This window comes from Paramisgurnus dabryanus, chromosome 19, assembly GCF_030506205.2.
Source record: "Paramisgurnus dabryanus chromosome 19, PD_genome_1.1, whole genome shotgun sequence".
Taxonomy (NCBI): Eukaryota; Metazoa; Chordata; class Actinopteri; order Cypriniformes; family Cobitidae; genus Paramisgurnus; species Paramisgurnus dabryanus.
The window spans coordinates 1,378,969-1,397,120 of NC_133355.1; the positions used below are offsets into that span (position 1 = coordinate 1,378,969).

At 36.0% G+C, this 18,152-nt stretch overlaps 1 protein-coding gene across 1 annotated transcript; it reads left to right on the top strand.

Moving 5' to 3' along the window:
* Positions 1-9,445: 9,445 nt before the first annotated feature.
* On the top strand, positions 9,446-16,929 carry LOC135774612 (C-type lectin domain family 4 member F-like). Its single transcript, XM_065284702.2, has 6 exons — positions 9,446-9,513; positions 13,928-13,990; positions 14,169-14,234; positions 14,459-14,607; positions 14,768-14,880; positions 15,912-16,929. The coding sequence occupies exons 1-6, from the start codon at positions 9,453-9,455 to the stop codon at positions 16,075-16,077; spliced, it is 618 nt and encodes a 205-aa protein (XP_065140774.2). The 5' UTR covers positions 9,446-9,452; the 3' UTR covers positions 16,078-16,929.
* The last annotated feature ends 1,223 nt before the right edge of the window (positions 16,930-18,152 follow it).

The following is an 18,152-nucleotide window of genomic DNA, read 5'->3' on the forward strand; positions in this document are numbered from 1 at the left end:
CTGAATAAAGGGAGGTATTCGGGCCTCAGTATATTATAAACAAATTCGTTCTGCCTCTGATTCCGTCTAAACCAGAGAGAAATAACCGGGCAGACGAATAGTGAGCTCTCCGAAGTGAGACAGACTCAGGCCAGTAAAGCTCTATAATAAGTGTTTTAGCGCTCCAATAGAGGCGTGTCCGCCTTATCGAGCAGACGAATGAGATCGTTCCGCTCCAGGAGGGGAGGGGCATGATGCTCTGTACAGATGAATAGTGTGCCGGTAGCTCTTATAATGAGTTTTCTTGGTGCTCCAATAGCGGCGAATCCGCCCTATCGAGCAGACAAATGAGATCGCGGCTTTTGTCAACGGCGAGGTAAGGCTTCTTCTTCTTCTTCGGAGCAGCGAGAGGTTCGCGCTGAAGGAGAAAATAAAGAACTCCTGACGATTGAACCGCGCTTATATAAGGACGTGTGCATCCCGCGCGCGGGTTCAAACGTCATTGGTCTGTACTTCGTAAAGACGTTAATCAATAGGCTTCAGTCACGGAGTAAACAGGAGTTTCCCCCATAGCGTCAGCTAACTGACGCAATGCGAAGTGAACCGTATTGAAAGGGAACCCTACAGCACATAAATCTGTTTTTAATAATAGAAATGCATAAACATATTTGATCATGTAAGTGATCATGCAGCTTGCTTGAATTGTTGATTCATTTTTTCTGCAGTCATGGAAAGAAAACTAACAGCCAACCTCACCACAGTTACAGATCAACTCTCTTTTTCTAAAGGTAAATGTGTATGATTTTTAGGGATGTGATGAGACACAAACTTTTTAATGGGCTGCTTTTTAAGATTTCATCAAGGATAAAATATATCTAAAATAAAGTTTTAATAATTTATCAAATTAGGTAGTCAACACTTACAGTTATTTTTGTAGTTGATGATGATCAAGTAATCTGATATTTTTGGGGAATAAAAATGTTGGTAATAAAGACCTAACTGACCAATAGACTTAAAATGACATCATTTGTCAATGCAAGCTGTTTTTAGTTAAGGCCGCTCAAACATGCATTTAAGTCTGGAAGTATAGTCTAAACCCTGACTGGGAAACTCCATCCATAATGTAATACAAGTCAGTAAAAAAACACTACAGCACATAAACCTGTTTTTAATAACAGAAATGCATAAACATATTTGATCATGTAAGTGAACATATTTTAATAGCAGCTTGCTTGAATTATTGATTCATTTTTCTGCAGTCAAGGAGAGAAAACTAACAGCCAACCTCACCACAGTTACAGATCAACTCTCCTTCTATAAAGGTAAATGTGTATGATTTTTAGGGATGTGATGAGACACAAACTTTTGAATGGGCTGCTTTTTAAGATTTCATCAAGGATAAAATATATCTAAAAAATGTTCTAATGATTTATCAAATTAAGTAGTCAACACTTACGGTTATTTTTGTAATTGATGATGATCAAGTAATCTGATATTTTTTGGGAATAAAAATGTTGGTAATAAAGACCTAACTGACCAATTGACTTAAAAATTACATAATTTGTCATTTCAAGCTGTTTTTATTTAAGACCGCTCAAACATGCATTTAAGTCTGGGACTATAGTCTAAACCCTAACTGGGAAACTGCATCCATAATGTAATATAAGTCAGTAAAAAAACACTACAGCACATAAACCTGTTTTAATAACATATTTTATCATGTAAGTGAAGATATTTTAATAGCAGCTTGCTTTTTTGTTGATTCATTTTTCTGCAGTCATGGAAAGAAAACTAACAGCCAACCTCACCACAGTTACAGATCAACTCTCTTTTTGTAAAGGTAAACATATTCATATGATTATTAGGGATGTGATGAGACACAACATTTTTAAGAGGATAAATTTATCAAGGATTATATGTATATATATACAGTGGGAACATAAGTATTTGACACATGAGCATTTTTATCAGTAAGGGGTCATGGGGTATTAACATAAAATTTAGATGCGGCCATCATGCCAAATATTTAAATTCATTCAAAGAAATCACAACATTTAAGTATACAAGTTGAGTCATAATAAATAAAGTGAAATGACACAGGGAATACGTATTGAACACATGAAGAAAACAAGATGCAAAATGGCATAGAAAGCCAGATCATCACCTGAAATCTGTCAGTATTGAGAGAAAAACCCTGCCCCCTATCAGTACTAATTGATATCAGCTGCTTTAGTCCTGGCCTATAAGGGCTTCTCATTACCCAGGAGGCATACAGGAAAGACTTCATGATGGGCAGTGATGGGAGTTACTGTAATTCCACTACTTTTAGCGGTAACGAGTATGTAACAAAGTATTTTTTTAAATCAAGTAACCCAGTTACAATTACTGAAATTTAAATGAGTTTGTTACTCTCATTACTCTATTTTGTGAAAAATTAACACTTGCAGACAAGACATTTCTGATCTAACCGTGGTGGGCGGCGCAATGAATCATTAAACTTCATCATGGCCGGCAGTGCGTGTAGAATGAAAATAAAAATCTAAATGGGACAACATTCCTTTGTTTAATAATTGTGTGTCTCAAGTCCATCGGTCTCATGTTTGTAAATTATCTTTGCCAAGCAATCCCAGTATGCCATAAACTTGCATTTGTAGTCCACAAAAGTCATAAATCTGAGAAATGTTAATATACTCTCAGATGTTTACATTGGCTTTCATGGAAGAGAACGATCCGCGATTGTTGAGTTCCAGTAAAATATGCACCCTGCGCTGTAGAACCGTGTTAAAACTCCATAGTACAGTATGTGTGAGTGCGCATTTAGTTTCAGTTTTGGTTTCACTTTCCCCATGTCCGACAAAACAATCCACATACTCCATTTTCTGAATAAATATCTTCCTTTTAATCTTGTTTATCACTTAGGTCAAACAATATATGATCTTAAATATCACAGATGCGATAAAGAAAATTGTGCGACTCCACTGTATTCCAAAGAGTACACTACCTACAAGCTTCACAGTCCCCAAATTCTTAAAGAGACAGTACACAATTTTAACACATTATATATTTTCATTATAAAACATCCTACAGTATGTGATATATTAGAGTCTTATGTATAAAATAGCGCATCCATATAAGAAACTTTACGAAAATAATGCAGTACATAACCAAACTAACAAAAGAGTGACGCCCACTGTGGCCCACAGCCTATCATTTAATTGTTTGACTGTTGAGTACTGTCCATATTTACATTTAAAAAGGAGACATAAAAGTAACTTAAAAGTTACTTTACCTAGTAACTAATTACTTTTGATATACAGTAACTGGTAGAGTAATTCAATGACTTTTAAAAGAAGTAACTAGTAACTGTAACTAATTACTAATTTTCAGTAACTTGTCCAACACTGATGATGGGTAAAAGCAAAGAACTCTCTCAGGATCTTTGTAATCTTATCGTTGAAAAGCATTTTGATGGAAATGCTTATAGGTGCATTTCCAGAATGCTGAATGTTCCTGTGAGCACTGTGGGGGCTAGGGATGTGCCCGATGCCGAATACGTTATTTCGAAGGGCACAGATAATGGCTTCAAAACGAATAACACATTCATCCGAATAACAGAGAAAATATTCAGCCAGACACAATTATGTTTTGCTGGAACAGCCCTAATTTATAAACGCCTAAAGCACTTATAATATTGAGGGCCATTATCCAGAAATGGAAAGAGCATCACTTCACTGTAAGGGGGTGAAAATTTTATATCCCCCATCCATCCGTTTGGCCCAATGGCGAAGTCCAAACCGCATGGGAAGGATTGATAGCGCGTTTTGGCGTTACGTAATTAAGGTATATTTATCTCTAATCTGACTCCAAAGACAAAGATTTAGTTTATATTATATTACAAATTTGATTGATTATTACTTTTAAAGCTTACAGAATTTAGATGGATGTTTGTTTATTTATTCTGATAAAGCTCTGGTATTACACTCGTTCATTCGGTTCTCACAGTCGCACATGATCCTAGTACGGGCCTCATAATTAATATACTGGTCAACGGTCGTAAGCGAATCAGTGTTGGTCGCTGCCAGAGGTTGGACTATACGCTTAAGCGGCCGCTTTCTGCGTGCTCAACTTTAAAAATACTTTATTTAGTCCCCTTAGAGGTGACACTTAATTATTACAATTATTATTTCTAATCAAGATTAATGAATAGAATAACATTGAAATAAACAGAGGTTGAGGCTGACCCTATTTAGAGTAATCAGAAATGTTACTTTAAACGGAAACACAGCCTCCATGCTTCTAAGTACACTTAAACTAACGCCAATTGCTAGTCGTATCTCTCAAATCCTCAGCTGATGTATTATTCACTATCTAACTGGGATTGGGCCGATCCTAGCCTGATTTCAGTCCTTACGGTAACTACGGATACAACGATATTACTTGCAGTGTCAACATTTACCGAGCAACACAGAATAAATCAAACTTAACAATTTATTAACCAGGTAGGTAAAACATAATTCAGAAGCCAATTCACATTCCAATTCAAATACGAGAAAACAAATATAATCAAATGAGAATAATGCATACCTGGCAAGTGATGAATATCTGGTTACAGATTTCTCAAAGTAAGATAAAATACATGATGCTGTATCAAAGATACAGCATAATGGGGGTGAATGTCCATGAACAGAAAGACCCACTGAACCATTTTACATCATTCCCTTAAATATCCAGAGAGACAAAGCATATAGGAGTTTGATACTGATTGGTTGTTGTAAAATTCAGGGGTGGTGCCTAATATACATTCAGTGGGTGATTGGTCAACATCTCTAAGGTAGGAGTTGTCTCCCAACATTAGGTTAAGTTTACTTATTTATTGTCACAGATTAACATTGAATCCTGTTGTTGTATGGAGATGTGGTGTTTGAAAATCAAGTGTAACTCTCCAGGGAGTCTCCTGTATTCGAGATAAAGTTCAGGTTCCCGAGAGGGGTGTTTTGGGGGTCTTGGTCCCCTGCCGTGAGTCCTGGAGGAAAACTTGTTGTGTTGCAAAAAAGTTCTCTTTGATGTCCTTGCTGCCTCGGGCACCTACAGGGCACACACACTGCACTCTCGGGCATCCATGCTGTGTTCCCATGAAGGGCTGACCTTTTGGTCAGGATCAATCTAAATTCTTACATCACCATACACCGGCCACAATCAGGTGCTTCACGTAAGACCCCTGTCCAAGGAGTCTTCAAGAGCCAAGAACCACTCAGGCAGAACTTCAGGAAGACCTTGCATCAGAGGTGCTGTTGTTAAAAGAAAACTATAAGCAATGCACTGAACCACCATGGCATTGCGAAAGAACATTTGGAGAAGCCTGTGGATTAGTGGAAGACTATAGTATGGTCAGATGAAAGCAAAATTGAATTTTTTTTTCAAGAACACCTTAACAACAGTTCAAACGAATGGGACTCTGCTCTAAATAAAAAAATTATTTACACTTCCAATAAAAGTTTCCGAAAGATGGTTTTGGTCCTTTCAAGTAGTTGTTATCACGCTGATATATGTTCAAGTCTTCATTATTGTGGTAAGTTTAATTTTAGCTTGTAATTTGATGCAATAGAAACAGGGCGTGACGTTATGATAGGTGTGGTTGATTGGTCGCGCGGGCGATTGGGCAGAAGTTTGATACCGCAGCTCCGCCCTTTGGCTCCACGGACGATTCCTTCTGCGCATGCCTTGGCTCCAAACGGACGTTTTTACGTAACATGGCGGCGACCGTGGTCGGACATTTTTGGCTTCAATTCCTTACAATGGTGGCAGGCGACGTCGCGTCGTCCATCTTTTTTTTACAGTCTATGGTTAAGACAGCTCAAACATGCATTTTAGTCTGGGACTATAGACGTTTCAGCAGTAGCAACTAGGGATGCTCCAATCAGGATTTTTGCAGCCGATACAATTACTGATTTGTTGTCTTTGTGATCGACCGATAACAATGCCGATTCTTCAAGCTGATATGCAAGCTCTTTGATGACAGTAACTGTAAAAAAAATTCTAGATAAAGTAATACCACACGTGTTGCCTTTGTTATATTACTTGCAGTAATTAGGTATATTATTGTTTTAATAGAGAATCAAATAAATTAGCACAACAAATATTTCTTCTGCAAAGAGAAATTTATATGCCTTGAAATGAAGATGCAATTGTCAGTGTGTTGTATACACTATTTGATGGAGATGTGAAGACGTGTCACGCTGTTACTGTGGGTTCACACCAGCCACGTTTTAGGCGTCAAATTCGCGTCTTTATACTTGCTTCATTAGTCATCAAGACATTAATGAGGAAATTTGCATTATGGGAGGGGCTTCTGCGACTCCGCTCGCTTCCTGTAATCACGTCACTACTAGAGCAAGCTCCTGATCCACCAAAGTTCAAATTTTTCAACTCGTGCATTTCCCGCGACAACGCTCAATTCACGCCATTCGCACAAACTAGACGTGTGAATGAGGCAGAATCGCGTTTACCGCACCGCACTAATCGCCTCATTTGCGCCGCAAAATCTCCAGATGCGCATAAATGCATATTTACATTAAGTTAATATTGAAATCACTCGCACTTAAAGCCTCTCACTCTAAAAAATTATTCAAGCCCTTCTTAGAAATGACACATTAAAATTGTGTTCAATGAATTAAAATTACCTCATTAAGAGCAATAAGTATATATATTTAATTACTCTAACACAAAATGAATATGTACTATAATTTATTGATTTCTTTTTAATTGCGTTAACACACTTAGTTTGAGTCTGGGTTCTGGAAAAATAATTTCCCAGCATGCTTTGCATGCAACTGCTTTTAGAGGGTCATTTTTTAATTAAGTGATATTTTATGCATTTTTAGGTAAAGAGAAAGACTTAATAGTGTTTAATGTCTGTTTATCTTATTGATTTAGAAGCGTTTGTGTTATATTTTTTCAAATTGTTTGGTTACCATCGTGCAGAAGAGTGGCGCTTGTGGTTAGGTTGTGGATGTGACTTATTTCTCTCAATGAGCACTGTGTTAATGCCTGTATGGAAATCAGTCTCTTCTCACATGCTCATCCAAAGTATCATATGTTATTATTATTAGCATGCTAACATGTGCTTATGCTAATTAGTATGATATAAAACGTTTTATGTAAAATAACAGAATTGAGTTATTCAGACTACACTACATTGAGTTATTCAAACTATGCTAAATCGAGTTATTCAGACTACACTAAATTGAGTTGAGGTAACTAATTGAGTATTGCCATGGACTAACTCAATATATTTTTATTGTGTGAAGCAGTTTTTTATGGGGTACACATTCATATTGGATGGAAATCCTGCCCACAATTTTATTGAGTTAATCCAATGAATCATTTTTTTTAGTGTACTGCGGCTGGTCTGAACGCAGCATTAGGACTGGAGCGCATCCTCATAGAAAACACACATATCTCTGTTAAGGCAAAAAGAGAAATACAAATCTGCACGTCGTACATAAGCAACGAGTTATAAAAATGCTTGCATTGCATAAAACTGATCTCTAACGGCAGCCGCATTTAGGAGTTCTATGATGACAAAACCTCCATTCCATGATTGCTGTATCCCTTCATCTTTAGAAAACCAAAATATTTGTTATTTTGACAAGGTATTTGTCCTAGAGTTCAGTTTAGCCACTAGTCAGACCATTAAAGAGGCAACAAATCTGCTGTTTTTATTGTTTTATACTGTTGCCTGAGGTCTACTTATGATGTTCGCGTAGTTTTTACATTCAAAAACATCAAAACCAATAAGTAATAGGCTAATTTGTACCCTGGTTTAAAGGCTGGCTCGAGAAATGCTCTGTTTTGATGGGCGGGACGCATTGAAAACCTGGATGTAAACGCACACTGCTATGGTTGGATAGCTTCATTACCCGTCATTACATGTGGGGAATTGTTTTGAAAACCTTAATGTGTAAAAATAGCAGCCAAACATATATGTTTGAGCCACAAAAGGTTCTGGGTGATAGAGATGATACACATAAATGACAATGCGTATGGTGAAGTAGCAATAAAACTTCAAACCCGACGTGCCTAAATAATAGTACAAAACACAATAATAATAATAATAATAATAATCTTAAACATCTTTAGCATGCAACCCTTGACAGACCTGACAAATATCGCATTATTTACTCACAGTTTTCCACGTGTAGATCCAGAAAGGTGTTTTAAACCATGATAAGTAAATTCCTAAAGCGGTAATTTTTTTCATATCACACATTGGCACATTCCTGGATCGGCCGTTTTCTAGGCTTGGTGCCAAAAACTATTATATTATTTCAGTAACGAGGACGTTTTCAGTTCTGAAACTTGCAGGATGTTTGTTTAAGTACGATGACCTCTTATATAACAAAAAATCAAGTTAAAGTTGATTCTTTGATTCACCGCTCCTTTAAACAAACAGAGTCCAGAAGTTAAGTTCTGTCCAGACCCGCAACCACGACAACGCGCATGCGTCCAATGAAACCATCTATAGCCTAAGTAAGCACTGACTGGGAAACTACAACCATAATGTAATATTAACCAACAGATACAGCTAATGCTAGCAGAAAGTGGCAAAGGACTAAGATTGTTATATTGTTAAGGTTTTACCACAACTCCACTTTATGCTGATATTGTTATTTCACCTCGATGAGAAATCTCAAGCACATTTTAATATCATGAGATCTCGTCACTTTGTCTTTGCAAAATACTGAAGCAAACAAATTCTCCTCAAACTTCTCTTAAAAGTAACTGGTAACTTTGTAACTGGTGTTAACTAAGTACATTTTAGTAGGTTTAGTTTCATTTTAATTCATAGAATTTTCCTCAATGTGCATTTACTGAACTGGTGAAAATATTTTAATAGCAGCTTGCTTGAATTGTTGATTCATTTTTCTGCAGTCATGGAGAGAAAACTAACAGCCAACCTCACCACAGTTACAGATCATCTCTCTTTTTGTAAAGGTAAATATATTCCTATGATTATTAGGGATGTGATGAGACACAACATTTTTAATGGGCTGCTTTTTAAGATTTCATCAAGGATAAAATATATCTAAAAAAATGTTTGAATGATTTATCAAATTAGGTAGTCAACACTTACGGTTATTTTTGTAATTGATGATGATCAAGTAATCTGATAATTTTTTTTGGAATAAAAATGTTGGTAATAAAGACCTAACTGACCAATTGACTTAAAATGACATCATTTGTCAATTCAAGCTGTTTTTAGTTAAGACCGCTCAAACATGCATTTAAGTCTGGAAGTATAGTCTAAACCCTGACTGGGAAACTGCATCCATAATGTAATACAAGTCAGTAAAAAAACACTACAGCACATAAACCTGTTCTTAATAACAGAAATGCATAAACATATTTGATCATGTAAGTGAACATATTTTAATAGCAGCTTGCTTGAATTGTTGATTCATTTTTCTGCAGTCATGGAAAGAAAACTAACAGCCAGCCTCACCACAGTTACAGATCAACTCTCTTCTTGTAAAGGTAAACGTATTCATATGATTATTAGGGATGTGATGAGACACAACATTTTTAAGAGGATGAAATTCTCAAGGATTATATATAGGATTTTATATATATTCAGCGGGAAAAAAGTATTTGACACATCAGCATTTTTTATCAGTAAGGGGATTTCTAAGTGGGCTATTGACATATTGACATATTGTATTGAGTCATAATAAAGTTGAGTCATAATAAATAAATTGAAATGACACAGGCAATAAGTATTGAACACATGAAGAGAACAAGGTGCAAAATGGCATAGAAAGCCAGATCATCACCTGAAATCTGTCAGTATTGAGAGAAAAACCCTGCCCGCTATCAGTACTAATTGATATCAGCTCCTTTAGTCCTAATTGATGGCCTATAAGGGCTTCTCATTACCCAGGAGGCGTACAGGAGAGACTTCATGATGGGCAGTGATGGGAGTTACTGTAATTCCACTACTTTTAGCGGTAACAAGCACGTAACAAAGTTTTTTAACCCAGTTACAATTACTGAAATTTAAATGAGTTTGTTACTCTCATTACTCTATTTTGTGAAAATTAACACTTGCAGACAAGACATTTCTGATCTAACGAATAAATCAGAATATCATCAATGTAAGCAATAACATTCTTGTTGAGAAGGTCGCTAAACACTTCATTTATTAAGGACTGGAACACGGCTGGTGAGTTGGATAGGCCATACGGCATGACAAGATACTCATAGTGCCCCCTAGTAGTGTGGAATGCAGTTTTCCACTCATCACCTTCTCGAATACGTACAAGGTTGTATGCACTGCGTAAATCAAGATTAGTGTAGATCTTGGACTCACAGAGCTGTTCTAGGGCTGAAGGGACGAGAGGCAGGGGGTAAGGAAATTTTACTGTGATGTTGTTTAACTCTCTGTAATCTATGCATGGTCTTAAACCGCCATCCTTTTTCTCTACGAAGAAATATCCAGCAGCAGCAAGAGACGTAGAGGTTTAAAGTTTCAGAAATGTAATCAGGCATGAGTTTCAGGCTGGGACAAAGGGTACACTTTGCTGTTCGGGGGCATGGCATAAGGCAGCAATTCAATGGCGCAGTCCCATGGTCTGTGGGGAGGTAATTCAGTGGCTCTGGTTTTGCTAAACACTTCAAAAAATTCTAGGCAACGAGATGACCACTGTAGGATATTTTCAGACCTCCAATTAATCTTTGGATTATGTGCAAGTAGCCAGGGGTGACCAAGGATGATGTAATAGCGAGGTAAGGTGATAACATACAAAGTGATGGTTTCAATGTGGGGTGATCCAAATTGAAGTGTGAGTGGAATGGTGAGATATTCAGAAAAGGAGAGATTCTCACATTTACAAGCGAGCCTTGTAGTTCTGTGTCAAGGCTGGGCTGAAATATGTCCTTCAGGGACTTCTCATTCCAGCCGCTTTGAGCAGCAAGTGTGCGAAACTTGAAAGCATACTCCGCTACTGGTCGATGATTCTGAGACATGCAGAGGATTTGAGTCGAAGCACTTCTGCCCCCAGCTGGATATTCAAATACTTCTCTGAGTTGTTCAATGAAGTACGTGTAAGAAGTGCGTAGGCTATGATCCGTGTCCCAAACCGAGGCTGCCCATTCAATGGCTTTGCCAGATAGCAATGACAAGACTTTAGAGCACTTTTTCTCTTCAGGCAAATTTTCACCCTCATGATCCTTGAAATAAATTTCCAGTTGTTGAACAAAACCCCTCACATGTTTAGCGGTGCCATTAAACTTATCCGGTTCAGATACACTAACCAGTTTGTTTGACGTGGAAGGCAAGGCTTGGATATAGCTATTGAAATGTTCATTCACCGACTGAAGTCGTGATAGTTGTTCCTGGTAACCCTGTAGGAGGCTGCTTTGGTGGTTGTAAGCAGCTTGTAGATTGGCGACATCCGCTGGATCGATGGTGGGCAAAGTATTCTGTAAGGAGAACGCAGACAAAGCAGGATCCATTTGTGGATGTTTATTAAAACAAACTAATCTAACAAACAAATCCAAATCGTAAGGCAAGAGGGTATTCAGAGGCAGGCAGGCAGTCCAATAACAGTAGGCAGTCCAATCCAGGCAAACACGTTATAAGGATAATCCAGAAACAGTAAACAGGTAAATAGGCAATGGTCATAAACAGGCAGAAAAATACACTCTCAGAATAAACACTCAGTATGCAGGGTAAACTGGCAATACTTCACATCTAGGCTGAGTCAGAGGCCGTTTCGCAACATGCGTTCTTGTCTGTACTTGTGTTCTTGTGGACTTGTAAAACGTCATTAGTCGCGGCCCAAGTACTGTTCCAAATCAAAGTTCGCATCAAGCCAAGTTCACACAACATCCACGGATGTGTTCTTGATCCGCCCATTTTATCGAGGATGCTCAGGAGGAGACTTGTGCGGACTTCTGACAGCCAAGTTTCCCAGAATGCATTTTGCGTCAACGGTAATGAAGCACAATATCCACTTTTCTACACAAACTGACGCCCCTGAGCCTAAGCAAGCACTGACTTGAAAACTACAACCGTAATGTAATATAAACCAACAGATATAGCTAATGCTAGCAGAAAGTGGCAAAGGACTAAGATTGTTATATTGTTAAGGTTTTACCACAACTCCACTTTATGCTGATATTTTTATTTTACCTCGATGAGAATTATCAAGCACATTTTAATATCATGAGATCTTGTCACTCTGTCTTTACAAAATACTAAAGCAAACAAATTCTCTTCGAACTTCTCTTAAAACTAACTGGTAACTTTGTAACTGTTGCTAACTAAGTACATTTAAGTAGATTTAGTTTCATTTTAACCCCTTAGGTGGCGCAAATACCATTAGAGTGGGGGGGGGGGGTGAAATTGTGATATTTAATTAATATAACTCTGACATTGTTTGGTCTAGAAGCCTAATCTTGGTCTTGTTTTAAAGAAGACACCTTGGGGGTTTTCACAGATTATATTAAATAATTAAATTGTTATAGCAGTTTACATTAATTTTATTAAATACAAATAATTCCATAACATATTAGTTTTATAAATAAAATTATAAAAATGTAAATGTTTCAGAAAAGTAATAATGCAAACATGAAGCCATAAGTCTAAAAGTTGTTCTGATCCAAAATTCAAGTTAAAATCACAAAAAATGAGGTGTGTGTCACACTTTTAGTGGTTTTACCAACAACAGCCACTAGGTGTCAACGGTTTGCAGCATACACTTGTCACAAATTATTAAATTACTATCACTGCATTATTATTACTGCAAAAATGTTTTGAAATATGAAAACTACACACTTAGAGCTTTCCAACAATATATAGTTTGTCAACATTTTTGAAGATTTATAATAAGATATAGTTTTATGAATATATAATAATTAATATGCATTCCTATGGGGGGGAGCATGTAACAAAAAAACTGTCACTACATTATTTCTATCAAATGATGACCTTGAAATATGAAAACTACATTCTGAGATCTTTCCAGTGATATATAGTTTGTCATGATTTTTTAGGTTTAGAATAGGGTTTTAGTCTTATAAATATATAAAAACAAATTAGGCCTACCCGTGGCCCCGTGACATTTTAGAAACTGACTCTCATTACGTCATAATTCTCCCAAAATGGCAATGAAATATGAAAACTACACACCTAGAGCTTTCCAACAATATATAGTTTGTCAAGATTGTTTAGGTTTAGAACAGGGTATTAGTACTATACATATACAAAAACAAATTGAGTCCAACTGTGGCAGTGTGACATTTTAGAAACTGACTCTCACTACATCATTATTTTCCCAAAATGGTGATGCAATATGAAAACTACACTCTTAGAGCTTTCCAGTGATATATAGTTTGTCATGATTGTTTAGGTTTGGAACAGGGTATTAGTGTTACAAATTTATAACAACAACATGGGCCCACCTGTATACCCGTGGCATTTTAGAAAATGGCTCTCACTATGTCAGTCCATCACAAAATAGTGATAATAAATGAAATCTACACTCTTAGAGCTTTCAAATGATATATAGTTTGTCATGATTGGATAAGAATTCACATGCAAAACATGAAGTACTGTAAATGTTGGCGTCCCGCTAGCGGGACAGTGACATTTAGCAGGATATAAATGTTTTGAGGCGCACTCTCTTTAAAATTGAATCAATTACTCTCCCTACATAATTTATTTTATAAAACACTGTTGATATATGATTTCTAGAGGCTTAGACCTTTCCAACAATATATAGTTTGTTGTGATATACATAAAATTTATATGGAAAATATTGCGTAAACTTAGGTGTCCCGTGAGCGGGACAGCGCCTTAATTCATAGAACTTTCCTCAATATGCATTTACTGAACTGGTGAAAATATTTTAATAGCAGCTTGCTTCATTGTTGATTCATTTTTCTGCAGTCACTGAGAGAAAACTAACAGCCAACCTCAACACAGTTACAGATCAACTCTCCGTCTATAAAGGTAAATGTACTTATATGATTATTAGGGATTCTTGGTAATTTTGGAAAATTGATATTTTTTTTCTACATATTTTTCATTTAATATACTCAAACTTCTTTTATAAATCCAATAGATCAGTCTTTTGAGGGCATATTTTAAAATAACTGCTGCTTTTTTTTCGTAATCACTTCTGTATCAGCCATGGAAAGTGAACTTCACAAATTAAAAGCCAAATACAACAAACTGAGGGCTTCCCTTTATGGTGGTAAGTTATATAAGTTTCATGCCTGTAAAGCCAGGAAAGAATTAAGAGACCACTTCAAGATTATTTTCAGTTATCCAAATGTACTATTTATAGAAATGTGTTAAAGTAAAATTATCTTTTTTTCTGTCAACTAAAAACAACACTTCTGCCAAATTTCAAATTGTTATTTTTGGCATTATATATTTTATTATATGACTGATATCACTCATTTGATTCATTTACAGCTCAGTCTTGTGATCTCTCTGCGGATGGCTGGACAGTTTGTCGTGGGATGATTTACTTCAGCACTGATAAACGAGACTGGGCAAGCAGTCGTGCTGTGTGTGTTTCAATGGGAGCTGACCTGGTTACTATAACAAGCCAAAAAGAACAGGTGAATCAAAGATATTATAAGTAACTTGAATGTATACACATTAGGATCAGACTCAAAGGACAGTCTTCACACAGATTATTGTTTCGAATCTGATGTGTCAAAATAAATTGTATCCAACTCCAAAGCCTTTTGCAATAACATTTGTATTTTCTCCTGTTAGGACTTCCTGGTGTCTAAAATTAAAGAGACTCACTGGATCGGTCTTAATGATCTGAAGACTGAGGGTCGATGGGTTTGGGTGAATGATCAAACTCTTGAAGAGACCGGAGTAAAGTAAGAACTCTGTTCACATACGACTCAATGTTATGACAAATGTGTCACAGAATTTAAAAAAAACTCAATTAAAATTAATGCAAAAAAAAGATAACTTTACTAAAATTTTCTAAAATTAGTTTAGTTTAGTTTAGTTTATTTGTTAAACAGGGACAATACACATTAAGAAACATAATTGTAAATGTGCCAGAATTAGCCCAAAGGGCTATTTTTCATCTGTAGCCCCCTGACAGAATATTTAAAAGTCACCCTAAAACAAAATACATAGCATTAATTACACATATACACATAAAAAAAGCAAATAATAATATTAACAATAATAATAGAGAGAAAAAGAGGGGGGGGGGGATTAAATTAAATGGCAACAGGAACAGGCAAACAAGACCAAAAAAACAATTTACACCAGGACATCAAATTTGTCAAGACTGTAAGACTAATGTCGACAGTGCTGATTTGTCAGTAACCAGTTTTTAAGATGAAACTGAAAAGAACCAAGAGTGTGTTTATTTCTAATTGTTGTTGGGATGGAATTCCATTCCCTTGCAGCTTTAACTGAAAATGCAGACTGACTGAATTTAGATTTTTTAAGAGGGATAATACTATCCCCTCTTTCCCTGCCCCTTGTAGATCGTAGAGAAGTTGTTCTAATATTAACAAACTGTTTTATTGGCGAGTTCAGGCTATGAATAGTCTTAAACAATAGACAAATATGTACATAATTAATCAAATTATCCCAGCTTAGTAAATTGTATTTTTTCAATATTAAGCAATGATGATACTGAACTGATCTCTTATCTAAAATGTTTAGTGATTGTTTATACAAGGATTCCAGTGGTTTCAGAGCAGTTGTAGTAGCTTGCGACCAAGTAGTAAAATGGCAATAGCAATTAGTTAGAATATTAATATAAAGAGGGTGAGTGTTATATAATAGTTTAATTAAACTTGTTTTATGTAAATAATTGCATATGTTTAATATTATAATTATTTTTAAGATAAATATGGTCTTTGATGTAAAAACATTTTTCTTAAAGGTTCTGGTACAAGAGGGAATCTGGGAAAAATGAACCTGATAACTGGAAAGTGGAGGATTCATCCGGAGAAAACTGTGCCAGTCTGGGAAACAGCAGCGGCGATGTAGAAACTTGGTTTGATAATTCCTGCAAAGAGAAGAAGAGGTTCATCTGTGAAAAGAAATAATTTACTTCCACATACATACTGTATGATATTGAAGAGATCTCCATTTTAAATATGCAAACATAGTACAGACAGAATAATAATAGATTAGGCATGTTCTCCATTCAAGTGTGAGTAAAATCTTAACCATGTCACGATCCTGTCATCCTTGTAAGTGTATTGTGTTATTAGTTAAAGGCTTGTGTTAGAGCGTGATGTTTCAGATCCTGGATTTTGTTCTGGTGTCAGGATCTGAAGTTGTGACGCCCGGGTGTTTGTTGTCCTGTGTTGGGACTTTGTTGTTTGATGTTATTTGCTGTCACTCTTGTTGTTTATTCTGTTAGCTAAGTTAAGTTAGTGTGATTCAGGTTTTGTCTTTTCATTTGCTTTTTTTATTTGAAAGAGGTTTGTTGTTTGTTGTTGAAAAGTGCTGTCTGCGCTTGGGTTCTTTCTTCTTAAAATAACAAAACATCTGAATTTAGAGATAAGTGTGTTACTTTATTTGTAATTTGCAGAGCATTTTGCTGTTTAAATTTTCTTAATCAGAGTATTGTCTTAATCGTGTTAATATCAACTAATTGATGTTCAAGCATAAGTAAAGATTGAATTATGAGACATAACAGAGAATCAGTGGTGTTTATGGACAGAGACATCAAGCCTGATACTGATATTGGGGTGGTTGCCCGGACAGGGTTTAGATTAATCCATTAAAGCTTTGCAAACAATGACTTTCTTGCTTAGTATTTTTGTCTTTGTTTTCAGTAGAAATTTCTAAAAATTCTTAAATTAAGATGTATTGCCTTGATGAGCAAAATGACCTAAGACACCCTTTTTAGACAAAAACTATACAATTTAAGTAAATTTAAACTTCAAACAAGCAAAATATCTGCCAATGGGGTGAGAAGAAAAAAAACTAAAAATAAGTTTTCTTTTTTCTTAAACACTTAATTTAGCAGATCACCTCATTAGCAGATAATTTTGCTTGTTTTAAGCACAAATATTTCTACTGAAAACAAGACAAAAATACTCAGTAAGAAAGTCATTGTTTGCAAAGCTTTAATGGATTAATCTAAACCCTGTCCGGGCAACCACCCCAATATCAGTATCAGGCTTGATGTCTCTGATCATAAACACCACTGATTCTCTGTTATGTCTCATAATTCAATCTTTACTTATGCTTGAACATCAATTATTTGATATTAACACAGTAAGAAACTTTCAGTAAGAAAGTCATTTTTTTGCAGTGTATTAGAACATTTAAATAGTTTTTACAAACATACCTTACAAAAAAAAAACCAATACTGGTGTACATCTTAAGACAAAACAATGGCACGTCAGTGCAGGATGCTTTTTAATTAAGGCAGCTCAAACATGCATTGTAGTCCAGGACTAGGATATGCTTTTTCCGGGGAAACCGCCCCACTCTAAAAATTGCTGGGTTATTTTTGACACATTATGGGTAAATATTGGACAAAACACACTACTGGGTTAAAATTGACCTGATGCTGAGTTGTTTTAACCCAACCGCTGGGTTATAATACCCCATGGTTGCACAACCCAACATTGGGTCATTTTTAACCCAGCATGTGTTCTGTCCAATATCTACCCATTACGGGTCAAAAATTACCCAGCCATTTTTAGAATCCATGTTGTTCAAATTTCACCCCAGACTGAAAATGTTGTCATGAATGTCGTTCCACATCTGTAAAACCTTTGTTCATCTTTGGAAACACAAACTAAGATACTTTTAATAAAATCTGGGACCTTTCTGAGTCCCTATAGTCAGCAACGCAACTCACAACTTTCAAGGCCCAGAAAGGCAGTAAAGACATCCTGAAAATAATCAATGTAACCACAGCGATTCAATCTCATAAAGCGACCAGGAAACTTTTTGTGCTTCGTCTTTTTTGTCTCCGATGCATATTCACAAAAGCAGCACATGCATGAGTTTTTGAGCACCAAAGGTTTTCTATCAACGACATAAAATGAAAAACATAAGAATGAGCAATTAATGACAACATTTTGGGTAAACTAACGCTTTAAATTAAACTTAAGTTAAAGATGACCCTCTCATTGTAGAGTATAATAATTAAAATATG

Excerpts from the sequence above, each read along its gene's own strand:
- LOC135774612 (XM_065284702.2), top strand. The coding sequence starts at position 9,453 with ATGGAAAGAAAACTAACAGCCAGCCTCACCACAGTTACAGATCAACTC. Across the intron at positions 9,514-13,927 it reads TCAACTCTCTTCTTGTAAAG|TCACTGAGAGAAAACTAACA; the intron begins GTAAACGTATTC and ends ATTTTTCTGCAG. Across the intron at positions 13,991-14,168 it reads TCAACTCTCCGTCTATAAAG|CCATGGAAAGTGAACTTCAC; the intron begins GTAAATGTACTT and ends CTTCTGTATCAG.